Genomic DNA, 23,623 nt, shown 5'->3' on the forward strand with positions numbered 1-23,623 from the left:
GAAATCCGGACCACCCGAGAATCCGGACTTTTCGAAAACTCAATTTTTTTTTTTTTTTAAGCTGGCTTTTGTGTGTATGTGTGCATGCATGAGCGCCACAGCTGCACAGTGACAAGCGACCACGCAGTCGCCACTTTAAAACGAGCAATCAAACTGTGACAACGTATGTAATTTTGAGTCCTACTCTTTCCATTTACAGAGTACTGTACAAGCCCATAATAATGGCTCCTAAAGTAGATAAACTTTGTTGTGTGAAGAGGAAGAAAAACACGTTGAAACTGAGTGACAAACTTGAAATAATTAAGAAACTAGAAAGTGGTGTGAGCAATACTGATCTAATGGAAACATTCGACATTGGAAAGTCTACATTTTATGATATAAAAAAGGCAAAGAATAAAATAATAGAATTCACAGCTTTTTCTCTAAAACTGCTCGTTTTGAGAAATGAAGCATGCTATATTTGCTAATGAATAAACTATCAAAATGTACCTGTTCATCTCTTCTTTATTCCTCCTTAAATTTGAATTTTAAAAGTACTGCCTGAGAATCCGGAAAATCCGAAAATCCGGACTGACCCAATCCCCAAGCAGTCCGGATTTTGGGACTTCTACTGTATACTGTATGTTTTTGTTTTTTTATTCGTTTTAAACTTTTACTCTTGTAACTTTAGTAAGGACAATCTTCAATTTGTGTGCTTAAAAAATTACTGAATATTCTAGTCATGATATTTTCCCTGGAATTATGTACAGTGAATATTTTCTCATTTCTAACATAATGCTTCTGTGTAATAACAATAGCCTTAACAGTTTGGCACAGCAAGTATATAAAGAGGTAAAAATAACCACATATAACCTGCAAATCTCCTTCAAGTATGACATTTTATTTGTCCTGGCTTAAAAAAAAATCAATCCATTATAATATACTACTGTACAAGAATCAGGAAAATTCCTTGAAATCTAATTCAGTATCTCAACTTACCTGCTCCTTGATATACATTTTAAGTTCCTTACAGCTGTTATTTTACTAACCCAAGAACCAACTCAAGCACAGTCATTAAATTTGTGGTTCAGTATAATTATTAGAATTATTTCTCCAATTTACTAAACTAGGCCTTTATATCCAGCATACCAAAAGATTTCAACATATACGGTAAGCCCTTCTTAAAAAGAATAATTGTAATAGTATACCTCCGTGCCTATTGAAGCTGCAATCAGCGTTGAAATATCCTTTTGTACAGTGCAGTCTAAAAACATAACTACGTACTGTATAGATATAGGAAAAACTATTACCTTGATTGATGAAATGCTTTCATAAATAACTCTAAAAACTATTAAGACATTGTCAGCTGAACTGCACAATAAAATGCCTTGCAAGTGAACCTTGTATCAGTAAATATGCTTGCAGTACTTGAGGCCGTGACCCCCATTATGGAGTAGCAGAAAATAAAATCACAGCATCTACCAAGATATGTTCATTTACATCCAAATTCTGATGTTTTGTCTGATTGTTCTGGTGTGTACATCCTGAACAAAGCAGTAATATTACTTGGGAAGTACAAAGAACAAGACAGAAATTATTTCTACAGAGATATTGAGCATTAGATCTTCCTGTAACATTTTGTGTAGCCATATTTACGAAAGGGAGAATTTTGAGGTAATTCATATGTCAGATATTCCCTTTTTGATTGTAACTCATTATCCCAAGACTTATATGCTATTTCAGATGAATGCCCAGGTTTGTAAACACTCTTGCTTGAGATCTTACAACATTCTAACTTTTGAAAATAAGGCCACAACTTAAGGAAGGTATGGCAATACCTAGAGAATAGGATATGGTAAATTAGGGTTATTTTCAAGCTCAGCATGATGAGACATACCTCTTTAGTACAGTATTGCTGTTGAGTTGAATAAATCAAAATTCAACTGTCACTAACTATGAATCATTCCTAACAGTTCTTCAGTCATCAAAGAAAAAAATGAATAATACAATTATCTGCATTACTCTTCCTGAATTCTCTTAACCTTGCAAAGATAATACAGTATTCATGTCTGCTTGGTTATTAAAGCTCTTCAAGATGATGCAGATCCAGGCCTGTAGTAGCGAATCCCATTGATCTGTAGCAAAACCAACAATGTACAGATGTTTACACTAATAATCATATGTACAGTATATACATATACTGTACTGTATTTAGTCTTTCAAATCCTTTTACATTTATTACAGGGTGTGTGAAAACTAGCAACCACACCTACATTTTCATTTTCCTTTCATTCATAGTCATTCTTTCCTTCTTACTACCGGTGCCATAATTAATGAGTACTGCTATGGTGCTTCCCTTCCACAATCAGACCCTGGTTCTGTTCAACCTTGTTACTTTACAGAAGCCAGACTCACCCATCACGCCATGTCCCTCCCCAAAAATCATTCACTACTATGCTCAATCATAAATGCTGTTGCTTCCTGGACATCCATTCCCATCTCTTCTAGTGCATCCATCACACTCCTGTTTGTCTTCTACCATCCAATTCTGAACTATAAAATACCACCTACCGTATATCTCGGCCTACAAGATGGAATTTGAAAAAAAAAAAAAAAAAATCAGCCCAAAGTTAAGGGGTTGTCTTAAGCACCAGCGATAAAATTCTTACCTCTTAAATATTGCGGTTTAGCTGGGAAGCTGGATTAAAATGAAGATTACCGGTACATTAAAATAATAAAAATGAATTATAAACCAGTCTAACACACCGTAATAAACACAGCTGCTATTATCATCCCCCCCCACCCCCATTTGCCAGTGACAAGAAAGGGAAAGTGACCTTGACTGTGACCGCCTGTGGCTATTTTTAGCCGTCCTTGTGTTCGGAGGTGGTCAGTAATGCATACCTGTATATTTACTGATCATAATACTTATCTCCTATAAATAATTAATTTAAATTTTATTTTTTTTACAAAGAATATTCATTAAATGACTGCGTTAATTCTTGAAACTACCGACAGTGGTAAATTTAGGATGAGAATGATGAACAGAAGTCAAGTCATGGATTCGGAGTTTGGTCCTTAATGATCACCATAAATGTCTGGTCAACTTCACCTACCAGGTATAATGGTAGCCTCCCTTTTTTGCGAAACAAGTATATAAATTAAAGAAAATACTTGCAGTGTGTTTAATGTATTACAGTATATTATAAATAAATAAATAAACAAATAAATTGGCAAATCTGTTTCAAGTAAATGGAAATATTTTACTCACACCAACATTAGTTCCAGTTAAATAACTGATGCTTAAGTGAGTCACTAGTGTACACCAGCCGGTAAAATTTGATGCCAATACTTGCAGTGAATTAGCATTATTTTAAATAACCAACCATAAATAAATGGAAAAAAAATCAGGGGTGAGAAACATCATATTGTATGTATGTTGTGTTGTCAAAGGAAGAGAAACAATTGAAACTCTGCAATTGTGTGTAAATGAGGCAGAAAGATAGATCAGCAACCTAAGACCTGGTCACAATTTTCGTGATGCCATATGGTAGTAGGGTCTACCATTAGACAATACTGTACATTGTGCTTCCAATATCTTCCCAGGCAGCAGAATCTCCCTGTTTGGTAGCTGCCTAAAACTTTTAGTAATATTATTTTGATACAACATGATAAATTAGACAAACAATGAAAATAAACAAACATAAGTTAATACCAAGACCTCTCTGAGAACAGAGGGATGGAGGGGGAAGGAAGGAGGTGGAGATAAGACGGCTATTTATAGCCTGTCTTTGTGTAGGAAGTCGACCACACTAGAAATAATTCATTTAAAATTTATATTTTTTACATAGAATATTCAGTACATGACTGTGATTATATATATATATATATATATATATATATATATATATATATATATATATATATATATATATATATATATATATATATATATATATATATATATATATATATATATATATATATATATATATATATATATTTGTGTAATAAATGTATGTAATAAGTATGTACAGTAATCTTTTTCACTCAAATCCTAATGAAACACTATTGAATTAGAATACTGTAGCTGGTTGAAGCAAGCTTATAAATTAAAGAAAATACTTGCAGTGTGTTTAATATATTACAGTATGTTATAAATAAATAAATAAACAAATAAATCGGTAAATCCATTTCAAGTAAATGAAACAATTGTATTCTACACCGACATTAGTTCAAGTTAAATAACAGACTTTTAAGTGAGTCACTAGTGTTTACACTACACCAACCTCTAACATTTGATGCCATTACTTGAAGTGAATTGGCCTTATTTAAAAAAACCAAGGATGTGTAAACAGCACTGGTCAATGGGATGGTTGGTAAAGGACTACTGGGTCAGTAAGCTCCCAAAGGTAAGTTCAAAAGCTACTTTTTAAATGGAAATTTTGAGGGCCGTCTTATACACCCCATCGCCTTGTAGGCCGAGATATACGGTATCCAATATGTGTATGAAGATCTGTACAGTCTTTTGTCCAGAATGTTTGAAAGTAACACATGTAACATGAGGGCTGTGTCCTGTTTGGTGATTGTAAAAACTCTTTTCCTTTTGGGGTTAAGAAGTCAAAAGTTAATGTCACGTTAGGACCTTATTTAAGGATGGTTTCCAGTGTATTATCAACGTTCTGTATCTTGCATAATAACCAAATGAAATGAGTGGGACCATCTTAGGTGTAAGGAAGATCTATTTACATGGAGATCAACAGGTCAGACATGATGGGATTTTCTTGGATTATAATAGTTAAATCACAAGTCAGCGTCATTACAGTAAACCCCCAGAATTCAAAATCATAGGAGCTCTAACTCTTACAAATTATGAGATTTTATGAATTATGAGACACACCTGAGGAAAAAACAATGGTACTTTTTTGTAATCTGTCCCAATCAAAATGTAAACATTTCTAAGTACAGTACTGTACTAGATTTAGGGTCATCATACATATTGGCTCAAACACTGGGCAATGACGGAAAAAGCTTACGTGGTAGACCATACATATGCACTCCACGAGTGACCAATGTGAACTGACCGTGACCGACACATGTGACTTGTAGAGTACCTGTTTACACCGTGGTGGGTAGTTGCCTCCCATGGACACATGGTGACATATGGGGTCTTATTAAGAACTTGGACTGTGTTCCAAATTTTTTAAACTTGCGCTAAAGATACAGTTTTTCATGCCGATTTTAAATGTGAAACTCATGTTTTGCGGAAATGTTTTATTTGTGACTTACAGGTCTATGAATCATAAGTCCTGATCAATCATGTTTAACATAAGCTTGTACAAATTTTGCCCTTTGTGACGCTGGCACCACATAAACTCACACAGGTACCCATCCCACATTTGGCGATGAGTACAGGCTTGTTTGTTGTTTCTGCACTTGACAGCATTCTACAACGATTAATTTTTTTGAGTGTTAGGTTGGGTAAAGTATAGGTTAAGGTTAGGTAACAATGATTTTAGGTTATCACTCATTTTCATTCAACAGCAAAAACAGACACTGCTCCTGCAAACAAACACCAATAAAATGTTCAATATTTATTTCTGCAAAAAATAAGATGCATACTTAGAATCAGCATAAAAAACTGTACTGGTGACAAATTTGTCAACAAAATTTAACAGAGTCCAAATTTTTAATAAGATCCGACATAAGCGTCATAAATTATCTCTCATAATCCAAAAATTATCAAATATTACAAAAAATGTAATGCTGTATATACAGGTATAGTGGTCCCTCGATTAACAAACACAATTGGTTCCCAAGTCGGTTGTTAACCGAAAATTTCGTTAACTGAATCTATTAATTCAATGGGATATTGGGTAATTGGTTCCAACTCACAGAAAAAGTATATTGTACATACAAAATACTGTACAGTATTACCCCGCTTTACACGGTTTCACTTTCCGCGATTTCTCATTTACGCGGTACCTTGCCAGAACCAGTTTTTCACTTTCCGCGGTGCATCTACTCATATATGCGAGAAGTATAATTTTTTTTATTTTTGTTTTTATTTAGCTCATAAAATTCATACAAATTACCCGGCCAGAATATAATTTACATTGCTGGAATTCTTACAATATGATGATCATTTTGAATATAAACATCATGGATTTTGCATTAGACATACAAATATTAGATCTAATGTAATAATTTGGTTTACACAAAGCAAGTATTTTATCTTTTGTGCAAAATATATGACGTTTACATTCAAAATATTCCCTGACCTGCAAGGAATCCAGAAATGTCAATTATATTATCCTAACTTTAGTCTGAGGTATTATTTATTACTAAACGTTAAAATCTAGTGTTTCACCCAATCATTTCTCAGAGAGGTAGGGGCCAGTGAGCTGGGAAGAGGGGGGGGGATTTGAGTCCATTATTTGAATGGACATAACCTGGCGACTGTATTTCTCTTAAATATTAATTGTGTGAGCATACCATCATAAAATTTAGATGTTATTTTTACTACAACATAGGTATTGTGTCGGAAAAAGTGGAGTTTGGGGGTCGGGCCAGTCTCTATTGGAATTAATCCCATATGTTCTGTTGTTCACTTTACGCGGTACCCTGTGGGTTCAATTGACCGCGTAAATCGGGGTACTACTGTATACCGGTAATAAAATTAAAAAAGCATTAAATATAAACTAAATACAACACTGCACTATACAGTATATTGTACAATAATAAATAAAAAAACAATAGAATACTGAATTTTAACTTACTTTGAGGGGTGTATGTAATATTCCCGGCAGCTTTGTTAACATATCGAACAGCTGATTGTTGAGGCAGTCAATGATGACATGTCATATTCTTTACAAATAGCATTGGTTCTAATGCCTTCTTTGTGTTTCATAAAATTTCTGCACTGTATATTATCAATATGTTTACTAAATTTCAGAATGACCAATAATTTTAATGAAATATGCAAAAATATTCAAGAGACCAACAAACTCGATGTTCTCTCCACTGTAAACAAAGTTAAACTGAGAAACGTAGGTGGGTGATTCGATCAGCTGAAGGGCACACAAAAACTGTTCCCTGTACTGTATATATATTATCAACATGTTAACTAAATTTCAGAATGACCGACCAATAATTTTAATACGTATAAAAAATACAAAAATATTCAAGAGCACAACTTTCTTGATATTTACTCCACTGGAAACAAATGTAAACATAGAACCAATTACTGTATTGGCGGACTAGCTGATAAGCTGATGCGCACAACAAAGCGTGTTTTTCGTAAGGCTGTCGTTAATCGAAGTTTTTTCTTCAACGGAACTGAAAATCCTTATGGGAGCTAATTCGTAAACTGAAATTTTGTTAATTGAACCGTTCGTTAATCGAGGGACCACTGTATATCATAATATTTTGAAATATCTCTCATATTTAAAAATTTGTAATACTGTACAGTATATATTTTGTAACAGCAAAACAATATGAATTATGAGTGATTTTGAATTTGAGTAGTACAAATTATAGGGGTTTTACTATATGGGACAGGTCTTCTTTGGGCTAAGGAAGAATTTTATTCATACTGGGATCATAAGATAAAAAATAGTGTCATTGACAGCATTTATTGGAAATGGCTACTGCAAGATAAGTTTTTATTTTACACATTCACAAAATTAGATTACATAGATACTCCATAAGGTAAGGGACTGGAGACCCCCCCCAAATTCATTATTGGATCTAAAAGTTAAAGAAATTGTTTATGCACCATAATTTGAGCAATTACCTACATGGTGAGACAAACAACAAAGGAGAATATGTTCTTTATAGACATACAAACACTATGAAGATGAAATTACATACCGTCATGTCATGTTCGGTGATGTAGGCTGGTATTTCTAGCTGATCTGGGTCAATAATGTCATACAAGTATTCCACACCTGGTACTGAGTGAACCTAGGGAGAAATGGGATCATCAATACTGTATCAAAAACCAACAACAAAAATATTATAATTCATAATATTTAAAATGGTTTTTATATTGGAAAGTGATGACAGAAAAGTTAACAACCTTGTGCTTTATCTGTGGTGCCATAAAAGTTGTAAACCACCAGGTCATTATCTTGGTCCACAAGGTGGGGTGAACGATGTAAAATGCTTTTAGGTGTTTCTTGTACCTGTGAAATATGAAAAATTAAGTTACCGGAGAAAACTATGCAAGAGCTATAATGGATTCATGGTAGTTTACCCTTAAAGCCCAGGCGACGTAAGACCCACCGGGCATACTTCCCCCCACCCCCCCCCTCAAAAAATGCTTTTTAAATAACACTTATTCCACTCTATAAATGATGTGGCTTAGAAATAAAGAAAATATAAAACTATAAAATTAGAAAATTAAGAGCATGGGTATGTTGTTGAAAAATCATGACAATACTCTAATGTGGCTTACAAATAAATGAAATATAGTATAATACTAGCGGAATCGCTGCTCTTTCGCTAGGCAATGGGAGGATGCCACCTTCCGGGAGGCTACACATTGTCTCACTGTAGTGCATTAAGGTAGACCACATTTTTGGTTTTGCCATTAGTAAGTATGTACAGATTTTTGCCAGTTCCCACTCTGGAGCATCCAACATAGAACTGTTCATGAGAGAAGCAAGGAAACACCAGGTTTAGGCCAACCATCTTTAGGGACTGTCCCTGGCTTTTGTAGATGGTCATGGCAAAGTTCACTTTAACCGGGAACTGAAGTCGCTTGAACTCAAATGGCAGTCAGTGGTGATGAGAGGTATCCTTGGTATAAAAACGTCCTCTCCTTTAGCTTTTCCTGTCAGTATTGTAGCTTCCAGTACATGTGGCATCATGCTCTTCTTGTGAGCTACTCGTCTCTCATTTTGAGTATGATGTCTCGTTTCTCAAATTCTTGACCGACAATCAGGATGGCTACTTCATCAACTTTAGGAGCATTGAATCTTCTTTCATGTTCTCCCCGAGGGATTGTGTCTGCTTTGATCCTGACTTTGTACTCGTCAGAAGGCATGTTTTCCAGGGCATTTTTAAATGACTGTACATACGTGTTGCGCTCATGCAGCATTTCTTGGATAGATACGACAATGTCATGTCTGACACCTTGAATATTGCCACACCTGATAGTAGTCTGCTTTTCATGATCTCCCATGAAGTAGATTTGGAGAAACTTTGCCTGCTCATCTTCCAGTGGTAAGAGGGATCCTGCTTTGTGATAGACTTGACCCTGGACTTTGAATGTTGGTATGTATCCGTGCTCGAACTACTCTTGTAGCTCCAAAGGATGTCATCTGGAAGCATGAATTGTACTTCAGTATATTTTCCAAAAAGTGTTTTGACTCTGGTGTTGTTCCCAGCATGAGAGTCTTCAATGGTTGTGGTGGTTTTTCCAAATTTGGCAGTCGTACTTTCCCATGAGAGCAGCACAGTCCAGCAGATTCTCCTTAAACTTCTTTGCACTGCAGTGTTCACATTTCTTATCCATGTTGCCAATGACAACAGAGGGATACTTTTCATATTCTATCTCATTGTCATAGTTAAATGCTGCTCTTATAAGTGGATGCCACCATGTATTCTTTCTTAGAATTCTGGATCCCGCAGCTCTCTGTCTATTAGCATTCAAACGAATTTCATGCGCTTGATCATTTTCTAGAGAAGGCCTTTCTGCTGTTTGCTATCTGTCAGCATTAAAACGGGATTCCCTTTCCTAATCTGTTTCCTGTGACCGACGGTCCGCTGTTCGCTCTCTCTGAGCATTAAGACGGGATTCTCTTTCCTGATCTGTTTCCTGTGACCGACTGTCCGCTTTCTGTTAGCATTAAGACGGGATTCCCTTTCCTAATCTGTTTCCTGTGACCGACGGTCCGCTGTTCGCTCTCTCTGAGCATTAAGACGGGATTCCCTTTCCTGATCTGTTTCCTGTGACCGATTGTCTGCTGTTCGCTTTCTGTTAGCATTGAGACGGGATTCCCTTTCCTGATCTGTTTCCTGTGACCGACTGTCCGCTTCGGGCGGCACATCCGCTAGGCCACGGTAGGACGCCATCTTCCGTGAGGCTCCACATTGTCTCACTGTTCAGTCCCCAAAACTTCTTCTTCCATCAATAGTTCATTAACGGTGTATGTAAGTTCCACCATGTTTTTCACTGCAACGGTACAGCAAAGTACATTTTTTTAGCATTAAACTGATATTATTTTACTGTCTAATCATCACTACATATAACATCATCCATCATCACTACATATAACACCATCCATCATCACTACATATAACACCATCCATCATCACTACATATAACACCACCTATCATCACTACATATAACACCATCCATCATCACTACATATAACACCACCCATCATCACTACATATAATAACATCCATCATCATTACATATAACATCATCCATCATCACTACATATAACACCATCCATCATCATCACTACATATAACACCATCCATCATCATCACTACATATAACACCATCCATCATCACTACAGATCAGTAAAGTAGTTTCCGAGATTCTCGTGCGGACACACATACACACAAACAAACAAACACAAACACACACACACACACACACACACACACACACACACAGACATACTTTTTTGTTTTATATATATAGACAAGAAAATGAAGAGCATGGGTGTGTGTGTGTGGAGGCGATTATGGTCAAGGCCTTGGCTATAAACCACATGGTCAACTCGCCAGCCCAGCCACCTAGTACCGTATTTTTCGGCTTGGAAGACGCTGCATCGTGGAAGACGCACCCTGATTTTGGAAATGAAATTCTAAAAAAAAAAAAATTACGGGTTTTAGCCCACCTGGGCACAGGTCACTGACCCACATTGGGGCCTAGGGGGCGAAAATGTAATAATAGTAATAATAATAATAATAGTAATAATAATAATAATAATAATAATAATAATAATACAGGTTGACTATCAAAAATCCGGCAACCTCGGGACCTGAGGAGTGCCGGATTTTCAAAAATGCCGGAAAACTGATGGTTATATTTGCTGTATAAGTTTAACAGAAAATGACTACCTGTACAGTCCTTTAAACAAAGAAAATTAAACATTTAAGTTAGGATAATATAATTGACATTGCTGGATTCCTTGTAAGACCAGGAATATTTTGAATATAAATGTCATATATTTTGCACAAAAGATAACATATTTACTCAGAGTAAACATTATATCTAAAAATTTGTATGTCTAATGCAAAATACATGATGTTTATATTCAAAATGATCATCAAATTGTAAGAATTCCAGCTATGTAAATTATATTCTGGCCAGGTAATTTGTATGAATTTTATGAGCTAAAAGAAATATCTTCAGTTAATAATAAAAAAAAAATATTCTTCACACCGTGCCAGATGGTCGGACGGTCCCTCCCTCCCAGATAAATGTGTGGGAAAACCAGACTATTTACCTTTTTAGTAATAAATAATACCTCAGACTAAAGTTAGGATAATATAATTGACATTGCTGGATTCCTTGTAAGACCAGGAATATTTTGAATATAAATGTCATATATTTTGCACAAAAGATAACATATTTACTCAGAGTAAACATTATATCTAAAATTTGTATGTCTGATGCAAAATCTATGATGTTTATATTCAAAATGATCATCAAATTGTAAGAATTCCAGCAATGTAAATTATATTCTGGCCGGGTAATTTGTATGAATTTTATGAGCTAAAACATATATATTCATTAAATAAACAAAGAAATATTTGAAAATGCGCTCAGAAATCCATGCCGGAAAACTGAAGGTTCTGGTTTATCGATTGCCGGATTTTTGATGGTCAACCTGTAGTAGTAGTAGTAGTAGTAGTAGTAGTAGTAGTAGTAGTAGTAGTAGTAGTAATAATAATAATAATAATAATAATAATAATAATAATAATATTAATAATAAATACAAAAATTAAAAAAATATCAAGAGTGAGAAACAATATACCTGTATGTATGTTGTGTTGTCAAAGTAAGAGAAACCATTGAGACCCTGCAGAAAGTCAGATCATGAACCTGGGGCTTGGTCTCATAGCAGCAGGGTCTACCATTAGACAATACATTATGCTTCCAATATCTTCCCAGACGGTAGTGCCTCCTTGTTTGGTACATTAGCTGCCTAATACCTACACCAGTGTAACCGTTGCTTGATATACAGCCCTTTTGGCACAAGTACACACACCTCTTTGAATATCATCACTTAGAACTGCTTATAAGTCGTCATTTTCATCAATTTAAAAAAAAATCTATAAGAAGGTGAAATCTTTAATACAGCACTCATTTTATACACCTGGTCACCTCCACATCTTAGGGGCTGTAGTGTTTACATTCTTTCTCTTGTTTTTGTCGGTATGACAACGATGGGAAATATTTTCCAACAGTAGAAGGTAAGCAAATGTAAACATGTATATCAACGTCTATATATAAAAAAAAAAAAATCTTTATTTAAAAACAAAACATAAGTAAAAAAACAACTAGTTTTTTGCAAAACCAGTGACTTATTGGTTCTACATAATTATAAAACTGAAGAAAATAAGTCCTCCATTGTAGCTGTATTAAAATTAATGTAGAAAAATTAATATGATTGTTTTAAGTAATGTTATTTAATGTTAATATATGGAACAATGGAAGTAGCTAACAATTAAGGGTAAAAAAAAAGTGAGGTCGTGTATGTAAGTGAGCACATGTGTAAACATATCATCATTACTCTACATAAGAATATGAAAGCAACACTTATTTACTGTTCATATATGTTTTAATTAATGTTTCTGAATTTCTTTTTGATTGAATTATTGTTTATGTGTGCAAATTGAACAATACAATTCATTAATAATACGAAAAATATTAAAACACGCCATTGTTTTTGTTATTTACAAAACCACTGACTGATTCGTTCTACATATAAAACTGAAGAAAATAAGACCCTGGTTGTAGCTGTAGTAAAATTAGTATGGTTGTTTTAAGTAATGTTATTTAATGTTAATAAATGGAACAATGGAAGTAGCTAACCATTAAGGGTAAAAAAAAAGAGAGATCACATATGTAAGTGCGCACATGTGTAAACACATCATCATTACTCTACATAAGAATATGAAAGCAACACTTATTTACTGTTCATATATATTTTATTTGATGTTTCTGAATTAACAAAAATATCTACCCACCAGTGGTAATAAAGTTGAAAACATAACGACAGCCAATGTTGTTGTGTTGTGGGTTACGGTAGTTTGGGTTCACACTCAGGATGGGATGGAGAAAGGAAACTCACAATGTGCTCTCTGTATACATGTTGAATTGGATGTACAATACAGCTTGGTGCTGGAAAGTGGCAGCGTGGTTACAAGCGTGATGTAGAGAGAGCTGGTTGGTGAGGATGCTCAGAGAAGGACAGCTTGTGGGTCGCTATGCTCGCCGGCGGGAGCGAGGGCCGCCAGGCAGCGGCGGAGGAGGAGGTGTAGCTTGCTGCGGCTGTAGCTTGAAGAAGAGGCAGGTCACCATGAGGTCAGGTCTTAAATAGCGGGGGTAGGCGTGGCTTAGTAGTTGATCCCCGCTCCGTGGGCGGCGCTGGTTGACCTAGACCACGAGGCATACACTGGGGAATTCGTGGGGTCGGGTACTCGGCGACAAACAGCGTTTGTAGGGGAGAAATCCACTACAGTGTGTGTGTTTTTACTTGGATGACTAAGTTGTATTTAAATTTGGAAAATTTTAATTTTGTGGGGTTTTTACAGTCTAAATGGGTATCCAAATATGAGAGCCTACATATAAAGAAACAAACATTCCTGCATTTGAGACCAGCAGACAACCTTTAGCAATTCCTCAATAGATGGCACTGCCGCACCACTGCCATCAGTAAACAAACCACACAGCAGCAAGGTTATTTTTTTTTTTTTGCAATATATCAACAATATTAGTTAAATCAATAGTTTTATAGTACTGTATAGAGAATACTTGTAATTGTTAAGTACTGTAATGAGGTAACAGTCTTTGTAAGGGGCTGATTTCAAAACCTCTGCTACAACTCATCGACTAGCATCCTGGAAGACGCATGGTAATTTTCGAGGTATATTTTTGTCATAAAAAGTGCGTCTTTTAAGCCGAAAAATATGGTATATTGTTACCAGCAACTGTAGTGAAACTATGAAAGTTGTGGAAAAATCACTACAATACACTGTACTCTTACTGTGGCTTAGAAATATGGAAATATAATATAAAACTATAAAATAAGAAAAATAAAGAGCATAAGTGATGAGGCGGTGGGTTACCGGGCTATAACTGCATGGCTGCAATCTCTCCTGACATACTGTCACAGCAGCCACTTATACTGCATGTGAGTAGGCTGGTTGACTGCCCGAACTGCATCTGTCGACTCGGAGGATGGTTCGAGTGTGTAAGGATAGAAGGCGAATACCTGACCACGAGGCACAAGTCTCGAGACAAAGATTACATGTGAGTTGAGTTGCCAATTAAACAAATATCCAATACAAAGTGTATTGTCCCACCTGAACATTAAAAATATGCTGCAAAAATTAAGAACTTTGAAGAACGTCGCCTTAGTGAACATGAAGAAACATCAGCCGGGGTCGCCTTAGTGAACATAGAGAAACATCACCCGGGGTCGCCTTAGTGAACATAGAGAAACATCACCCGGTGTCGCCTTAGTGAATGTAGAGAAACATCACCCGGTGTCGCCTTAGTGAACATAGAAAAACATCACCCGGTGCCGCCTTTGTGAATGTAGAGAAACATCACCCGGGGTCGCCTTAATAACAATAATACAGTGACCCCTCCGTTAACGAACTCAATCCGTTCCAGAAGGTCGTTCGTTAACCGAAACCAATGTTTCAATGGGTTTTTGGGTAATTGGTTCCAGCTCACAGAAAATTTCCTAAATTCAACAAAAATGGTAGAAAAGTTCACTTACTTTGAGGTGTGTATGTAGAAGGCTCCTGGATGATGATGATGATGATGGGATTTAGAATGGGGGTGGAGGAGAAGGAAGAAGAGAAGGCATTGGGGTGGAAGAGAAGTCACCCCATGGAGCCATTTCACCCATAAAATTTTAGCTCTCTTGGTGTAATTCAAAAGATTTATTTTCTTTAAATCAACACTGCACTGCATTATATATTGTGTATATAAAATATATTTCAAAATGACCAATAATTTGCTTGGAAACACAGAAAAAAAGCGTTTAGTTGAAGAGAGTCTCAAGCAAGATGTTACCTCCAGTGAAAACAGAGAGACTAACTCCTGTTTGCTGTGTTAAGAGGCTGGATGCCGCGCATTAAACTAGTCACTTTACCTTCAATTATGTTCAATAAATGTTAAAATGACTAAAAAATTGAATATTAAACTTTAAAAATTATTGAATAGTATAAACTTCTTGATACTTACTAAAATAGTAAGGAATTTAAGCCCTAGAACCGATTAATGTATTGGCGGACTGATACTAAAGCTGGTTGCCCGGTCAGTGCAAGCGAAAACATGTTGAGGTCGGTTTGTAAGAACTTCGTTAACCGAATTGAAGATCTTTATGGAAGGCAGTTCGTTAATCGAAATTACGTTAACCGAGGTGTTCGTTAAACGAGGGGTCACTGTAAACGGTTTATTAATAGAGTTGCAGCCGGTGGCTGAAAATATACAGACTTACATTTAATTTAGACATAATGATATAATATGCATTGAATACATTTACAGGGCTGTGCAGTACATAAATCAGGAGTTGTTTATTATTTTAACAATAGATGGGATGGTGCTGTTCTTATATCTATCGGTGCGGGCTCTTATGGGCTGAATTTTGTTGTAGTGGCGGACTGCGCGAGTTGGGTGGGGGGCTGCAGGTGGCAGGAGGTGGCGATGGCGAGGGTGGTGCGGTAGTCCACGGCCAAACCTTTCCAGTGCTTGGTGGTGGAGGTCACTGAGGGATGGCATTTCCAGGGTGGAGAGAGCGTTGGTGTAGCCAGAGTATTCTGCTCCGAGCATGATTCTGCAGGCCCTTTTCTGTACCTTCTCTAGCTGACGTTGTTGGGTGGAGTTGAGAGAAATGGCTGGTGGCCTTGCTCCACGTTGGTTGGATCATTACTCAGTGTGCTGAGGCTGCCTTGACTGTGTTATTTACATGGGCCTTCCAGTCAAGTTTGTTGTCTATAGTTACACCCAGGAGTTTGGCAGACTGCACCAGCTGGAGAGGATGGGCACCCACTGTGACTGCTGGGGCTTGCACTGGAGTGGTGGCGGTATTGATGTGCACGACTACGGTTTTGGTGTGGTTGATGGTGACCTTGTTCTCTGTGGTCCATGCCTGTACCCTGTCCAGGGTGCCTTGTAGCGATGAGTAGTCTGGTGCGGTGTTGTCCACTGAAACCCCCACAGTGCAGTCATCCACGTACTTCCACCTGTGAGGAGTGTCCGATAGAGAGTCGTTGATCAGGATGAGGAAGCACAGTGGTCCCATCTTGGTCACCTGGGGAACACCGCAGGTGAGGTGTTGGAATGTGGAGACGAAGCCCTGATACCTCACTGCCTGGTGACGTCCACTCAAGAAATCAGTGAGCCATGAGACCAGATTGGTGGGCAGCCCTAGTGCAATAGCCTTGTTGATAACAGTGCAGTGATCAACAAGGTTAAAGGCCTTCCTGAAGTCCACAAGGGCAACGGCCAGTGATGTCTTATGCGAATGTAGAGAAACATCACCCGATGTCGCCTTAGTGAACATGGAGAAACATCACCCGGGGTCGCCTTAGTGAATGTAGAGAAACATCACCCGGGGTCGCGTTAGTGAACGTAGAGAAACATCACCCAGTGTCGCCTTAGTGAATGTAGAGAAACATCACTCATGCCTTAGTGAACGCAGAGAAACATCACCCGGGGTCGCCTTAGTGAACATAGAGAAACATCACCCGGTGTCGCCTTAGTGAATACAGAGAAACATCACCCGGTGTCGCCTTAGTGAACATAGAGAAACATCACCCAGTGTCGCCTTAGTAAACGTAGAGAAACATCACCCGGGGTCGCCTTAGTGAACATAGAGAAAAATCACCCGGGGTCGGGGTCGCCTTAGTGAACGTAGAGAAACATCACCCGGGGTCGCCTTAGTGAGCGTGAAGAAACATCACCGGTGTTGTAGTGAATGCTGAGAAAGATCACTTGATGTTTATGTAGTGAATGGCAGAAAGATCACCTGGTGTCGCCTTAGTGAGCGTGAAGAGCATCACCCGATGTTGTAGTGAATGTAGAGAAACATCACCGGTGTAAGCCTTGGTAAGATGTGAAACATCACCCGGTGTCGCCTTAGTGAGCGTGAAGAGCATCACCGAATTAAGCCTTAGTGAATGTAGAGAAACATCACCCGGTGTATGGTGAGCGTAGAAACATCACCCGGTGATTATTAAGCCTTAGTGAATGTAGAAGAAAACATCACCGGTGTCGCCTTAGTGAATGTAGAGAAACATCACCGGTGTGCATATGTAGTGAATGTAGAGAAACATCGCGGTGTAAGCCTTAGTGAGCGTAGAAGCATCACCGGTGTCGCCTTAGTGAAGATGTAGAAAGATCACCCGATGTTGCCTTAGTGAATGTAGAGAAAGATCACCTGGTGTAAGCCTTAGTGAGCGTGAAAACATCACCCGATGTTGCCTTAGTGAATGTAGAGAAAGATCACCCGATGTTGCCTTAGTGAATGTAGAGAAAGATCACCTGGTGTCGCCTTAGTGAACGTAGAGAAACATCACCCGATGTTGCCTTAGTGAATGTAGAGAAACATCACCCGGTGTCGCCTTAGTGAATGTAGAGAAAGATCACCCAGTGTCGCCTTAGTGAATGTAGAGAAACATCACCTGATGTTGCCTTAGTGAATGTAGAGAAAGATCACCTGGTGTCGCCTTAGTGAATGTAGAGAAACATCACCCGATGTTGCCTTAGTGAATGTAGAGAAACATCACCTGGTGTCGCCTTAGTGAACGTAGAGAAACATCACCCGGGGTCGCCTTAGTGAACATAGAAAAACATCACCTGGTGTCGCCTTAGTGAATGTAGAGGTACGTCACCTTTATATTAAATTTAAACAATATCCCTTTTATGACCCCAAGTGCGGAAAACTATAAGGTATTGGTCAGGCGTATTTTTTACATAAATTGATATTTTGGAGGAAAGTGTAAACTAACGTGTTTATATAATACAGGCTATAGACTATCTTTACTATATTATAGTAAAGATATACAGTATAGTCTATATTTTTAAGAAAATGTATATAAAGGTGATTTAAAACTTAGGGGCACAGCTTAATTGACTTTTTTAAGTATTCTAAATACCTTTAATTATTTCAAAAGTCATTGATCAACATTAATTACTCAAATACTAAATTCTGAACCAAGATCCTTAATCAGCATGAAAAGTAGTACCCGGAGTTGCCTTAGTGAACACTGAGGAACATCACCCAGGTTTTAAGGGTTAATATTGTGCACTATCTATCAATATATTATTGTTCCTTTGAGCTCCATGTGCTTTGGTATGACCAGGGAAGTAGAAACTTTAAGAAAGGGAGAAAGTATAGAAAGTGCACAGGAAATTGGTAAACCTCATATAATGCACAAAAATCATGTTATGGAATGCATATCTATTTTTACACTTTATTATACTGTACAGTACTGTACTGTATATAGAATTTATTATTTATTATTACTTTGTTTATCATCAGCTCAATAATCAAAAGAAACCATTTTCGATGACACTGGCAGGCATAATCACACCTACTCCTGCAAAAGCACAAATGTTTGAACTGGACAAGATTCTGCTCACCAATAAATGGGTTAAAGTTGCATCCTGTTCAAATGATCTTTATTATCACTTGGGATATCAAGGTAATCATATTTTGGAGGCTAAGCACAAAAATCTAAATTCCAACTCACTTGTACTCAAGAACTTCGTAGACCTGTCTGATCCAGGAGAGGGATGGATGGTTTTCTGTCCCTGTGATGGTGTGGAAGTAGATGACCACATAGTCTCCTCGCACAAGTGGGTCCAGCAAGTGGATTAGGTATAATAGAGCCTGAAAATATATACCAATTATGTCATATCCAGCATTATAAATACACACAGCACATTGGAGTAAAATTAATATATACAAAGCCCTTTTATCCATCAATTACTCATCAAAGAAAGGATAATTTCCAAAGCCTGAAAAATTTTCCTGCAACACTGATTACACAATGAGCACCATGCTACAATCTAAATTTATAATTTGAGTTCGATTACATAAAGCAGAAAAATCTTGGTAAAATTTTTACTGAAAGTTATGTATAATATAGGTATTAGCCAGAGAACATGGTGATTATGTCCTCACTTCAATAATTCGGTATGAACATTTGGAAATACAGTACAGGAGCACTTTATTAATTATGTTACACCTTGAAACCTCCAATAGTCAGAGTAGAAGGATGTGTATTCATGAAATAACTACCATAGTGGGTGACTCAAAAGTTATCAAAGTTAGGGAATGAGTCTGGAAGTTTGTGCTACGAAAAATTAAATAGTGAATAAAAAAAAAGGAGTAAAGCAATACAAAATTTGTATTGCTTTACATAGGAAAGGGGATCAGGGAGAAGCAACTTTGAATAAATACATTCTGCTGCATAATAAGAGTACAGTCTGCATTTAGTGATTTCTCAATACAGGTATCCTCAGACTCACAACAGGGTTGCGTTCCTGAAGACCCTAATATAAATTGAATCAACGTAAATCAAGAGCCTTGAACATGCGTTTCAATGGGATACGTTCCTGACCTCTACGACACACACACATACACTGACAAAGAAAAAAACGATCCTACACTAAATAGTAGCCAGCCTGGTCATCGTCGCATGTCCCCACCGAGGCTCTTGTTGATGGAGGTAGCCATTTTTAAAGTTAGAGTTACACTGAACACTTCACAGTCACAAAAACAGAGCAAAATCTGAACAATAATGTTTTCCACTCATCGATAATGGCAGAGTATCACAGCAATGACAAGGTTATACAATAATTAATACAAGTTGTACCTTTCTAGTCCAGCAACCTCGGGACCTGACCGGTGCCGGACCATGGAAATTTCCGGACCATGGAAATTCACCCTCGAAACACCCTACATAAAGCATAAAAACACAAGATAGGAAATAAATAAATAAGAAAAAGTAATACGGTTAAAATACTATTTCATTTATCTTTAATGCTACCATAATTCTGCTTCCAAAGTGAAGTGATGGTACGGTAACTAAAATTACATTTGAGTTACATCAGGGATGTTGGCTATTGGGCAAACTAAAATCGTTCCGGACCACAGAATGCCGGACTAGAGAGGTACAACCTGTAATAATGTTATTTATGAGAGGGCAGATGCATCACATTGAAACAAAGCTCGAGACTGTAGTTCGCATGGTAGCTGTGAGGCAGCACGGAGGATGGAAAAACAGGTTCTGTGCATATTGGCCATCTTGGTTTTGACAAGTGAAGGGAAAGATGCGTGTCCTCAGTTTTTACATTCCACGTCAGTGAATTTAGCCTTACAATAATTATTGTTAACAGGATTTTGCCTAAAGTAAATCGTGAGAGGGTGTTAAAAGGATATTAACATTAACGTAGATACTGTAATTGTAAAATGTATGATCATAAATCAGGGAATGCCCGAACAGTATTTAATTTTTCCATTTATTTCTAAGTATTTATACATCCTTTCTACTTCCCTTTATTATGTTTACTGAAATATTTTACACACCAGGTAATATTTGAACTAATGCAAGTAACGTACCTTATCCAAATTTATTTCATTGAATTTAAACCATTTGCCAATGAATATGACCACAGGCCGTCCAAATTTGTCCACACCACACTTGTACAGACAACCAATCCCAGACACTTCACTCAGGTCCTCGTTTTTGGCCCGCCGCAACAGACGCTCATACCTGTGGCAATGATAAAAGAAATTTAGCTTAAATATACTGTAATTGCTTTGTTTTGGTGTAATAAAGCTTCTTTTTTTTTTTTTTACTTTGGTACTTACAAGGTTCATGCACACTGCAGCTCACATGAAGTGGGAGAATATGCACATGCTTGTAGTGTACAATATATTCTACTTAAACAGAAAGGAACTACCAAAGCAGTAATGCTCTAGATGTGTTTCAGTTTCTTATGATTTGCATCAAGTGAAAAAGAGTGGAACTCTCATAAATAATATAAAATATTGAGTACTGTGTGGATATGCCTTAAGTTAGACTACTGCTCAATAATAGGGTACAGAACCTAGATCTGTGTCCTTTCCCATGTGCAGGAGAATCTGCTGCCTGAGAGAACATCTGTATTGAGGAAATCATGGTTGGGACTAAATGAATGATGCCTGGAATCCAATAAAGCTAAGCCATCTGGCAGGTGAGGGAAATGCACACTAATGATGTCATAACTTGTTGACTTCTGGTTTAAGTGGTGACTGTTACTTTTAAAGACCCTTATGATGGACTTAGTTGAGGCCAGGTTTAATAAAGTTTGAATATCTTTGAGTCTCGAGCCATTAATTGTGTGAGTGTATCTTCTAAGTTGCCTCATAATACACATCAGGCCATATAAACCCAGTCCTCGCTTAACGTTGTCCCAGATAACGTTGTTTCGTCATAACGTTGCTACTCTTTAGATACCCATGATTCCGACAATGTTGTTTTACGACCCAACCGATTTGTTATAACGTTGTCACAGCGTCCCCCAGGCATTTTCTCTTCAGTCTTTGTTAAGCTTCCACAGCATACATGCGTGCTTTAGTGTTTTTGCTATAAATACTGTACTGTAACCATTTCAAGTGGCTCCCAAGCGCCCATCAAGTGTTGTGAAGAAGCAACACAAGACCATTAGCCTTGCTATGAAAATGGAGGTTTTAAACCGTTTTGAGAAAGGTGAACGTGCTGTGGACATTGGTGTAGCATTAGGCCTAATCCCCACAACAATGCATACTATCTGGACCAGCACGGACAAGATTAAGGCTAGTGCTGGAAGTGGTACTTCTATAAGTGCAACAAAGACAAGTCGTGCTCGAAGTTCCATGATTAAGAAGATAGAGAAGACGCCGGCTATGTGGATAGAGGACCAGAATCAACGCAGCGCCCCTGTGAGCCTTCTGGTTATCCAGCATAAAGCAAAATCCTTGTATTTCAACTTAAAGGCCATAGAGGGTGAAGGATTGAGGGATGAGAACTTTACGGCCAGTCGAGGACGGTTTCAACGTTTTAAGCAGTGTTATAATATATATTTTCTATAAAAATCCCATTGAATTTATGTATAAGCAATGTATTTTATGGGGCAAAGGGACTTGGTGTAACTACATTGTAATACAGTATGTCATAGAACTATGCATTGCAGTATGGTACAACTTGTACATTGAAGTATGACATAAAACTGTACAATCAAAGCTCCATTTTTGTAAATTAATAATTGCTTTCTTTTGTTTTTGGGAGTGCAGCTCACAGAAGAGATCCCTAAAATTGTTCCAGTTGCTGAATGAGGCAACTAAAAGAGTACACAGTTTTGAAATGTAGATAACATCATAGGCATACCAAAAGGAGGGGCAATGGGGCAATAGCCTCCTCCTTGAGCTAATAAATTATTTCAAATAAACCATTTTTATAAGAAAAGAGAGAATAATAATGATGAAATAATTAAAAATAATGGTATCACTAATTAATTGAACGGTAAGCTTACCACCAATGTACAGAAAAACATTAATTACGTCGTGTTTCAACAAAACTTCAGTATGTTTAGTTTAAAGTCTGCCCTCCCTCCTTTGCAATAATAGAAAACAAATGGCTGGGCTAAGAATTAAGGGTTTCTATTGAAAAATGGTACATTAGGCAAATACAAAGACATCCAATTGCAGTATTTCCTGGCAAAACTAAAATTGTTTTTATGTCTAGCAAGTTTACTCTATTTACAGCATAATGGGATGGATAAGGTGCATCTGGAAAATTCTCCTTTGGCATTTTGGATGTGTGCTCAATTAGTTTCATTAAAATGAAGGAAAAGATATGGTTGAAAAACTTTTACAACTGTGAATGAATCATTGTTATTAATGACATATAAAGAACTCTAATGAGTAAAGCTGATAGTGCACAGTCTTTTATAACTTAACTGGTCACCAAATTGACAGGTGATGTTAAGCTCCAGGGTTATTGTCATCAAAGACAGGACAATAAAAAAAGTCCAGAGACAACCTTAAGAAAACCAAGTATAGTATCATGTATAAATACTCTCTCTCTCTCTCTCTCTCTCTCTCTTCACTATCACTCAGAACTGAGTATGATAATCATCCAATAATGACAGAATTATAAGAATTTTTAATGGTTTCACCTTCCTTGGTGAACTTTAAGGTGACTCTAAAGCAGTGGTTCCCAAACTGGGGGGGGTGTGTGAGAGTTGGATGTTAATTTTTGCTTCCCCAAGTGTGAAAATTATCAGGGATCAACAAATAAAAGTTATTATCCCTTGAAATATCAGAAGAAAAATATCACTGATGAAATACTGAAGAATTGTAGTGACTTTTTGTGTGTTTGTCCACTAACCAATCAGCTGCCATGCT

General features: G+C 37.2%; 1 protein-coding gene across 4 annotated transcripts in view; it reads right to left on the reverse strand.

Annotated features, from left to right (window-relative positions):
• Nucleotides 1-630: 630 nt before the first annotated feature.
• The window catches only part of LOC121867966 (protein GDAP2 homolog), a 123,258-nt gene continuing 100,265 nt past the window's right edge, over nucleotides 631-23,623 (reverse strand). For 2 of the 4 annotated variants that reach the window (XM_042368142.1, XM_042368141.1), the window contains 5 exons: nucleotides 20,816-20,969; nucleotides 18,942-19,081; nucleotides 8,060-8,165; nucleotides 7,852-7,944; nucleotides 631-2,114 (listed from right to left, as the gene is read on the reverse strand). In XM_042368142.1, the coding sequence (XP_042224076.1) occupies nucleotides 2,070-2,114; nucleotides 7,852-7,944; nucleotides 8,060-8,165; nucleotides 18,942-19,081; nucleotides 20,816-20,969 (538 nt within the window). In that variant the 3' untranslated portion in view covers nucleotides 631-2,069. Of the gene's footprint in view, nucleotides 2,115-5,238; nucleotides 5,427-7,851; nucleotides 7,945-8,059; nucleotides 8,166-18,941; nucleotides 19,082-20,815; nucleotides 20,970-23,623 lie in introns of those variants that run through there. The other 2 variants (XM_042368139.1, XM_042368138.1) reach the window with 1 other exon arrangement.

This window comes from Homarus americanus, unplaced genomic scaffold (assembly GCF_018991925.1).
Source record: "Homarus americanus isolate GMGI-L3 unplaced genomic scaffold, GMGI_Hamer_2.0 scaffold37032, whole genome shotgun sequence".
Lineage (NCBI taxonomy): Eukaryota > Metazoa > Arthropoda > Malacostraca > Decapoda > Nephropidae > Homarus > Homarus americanus.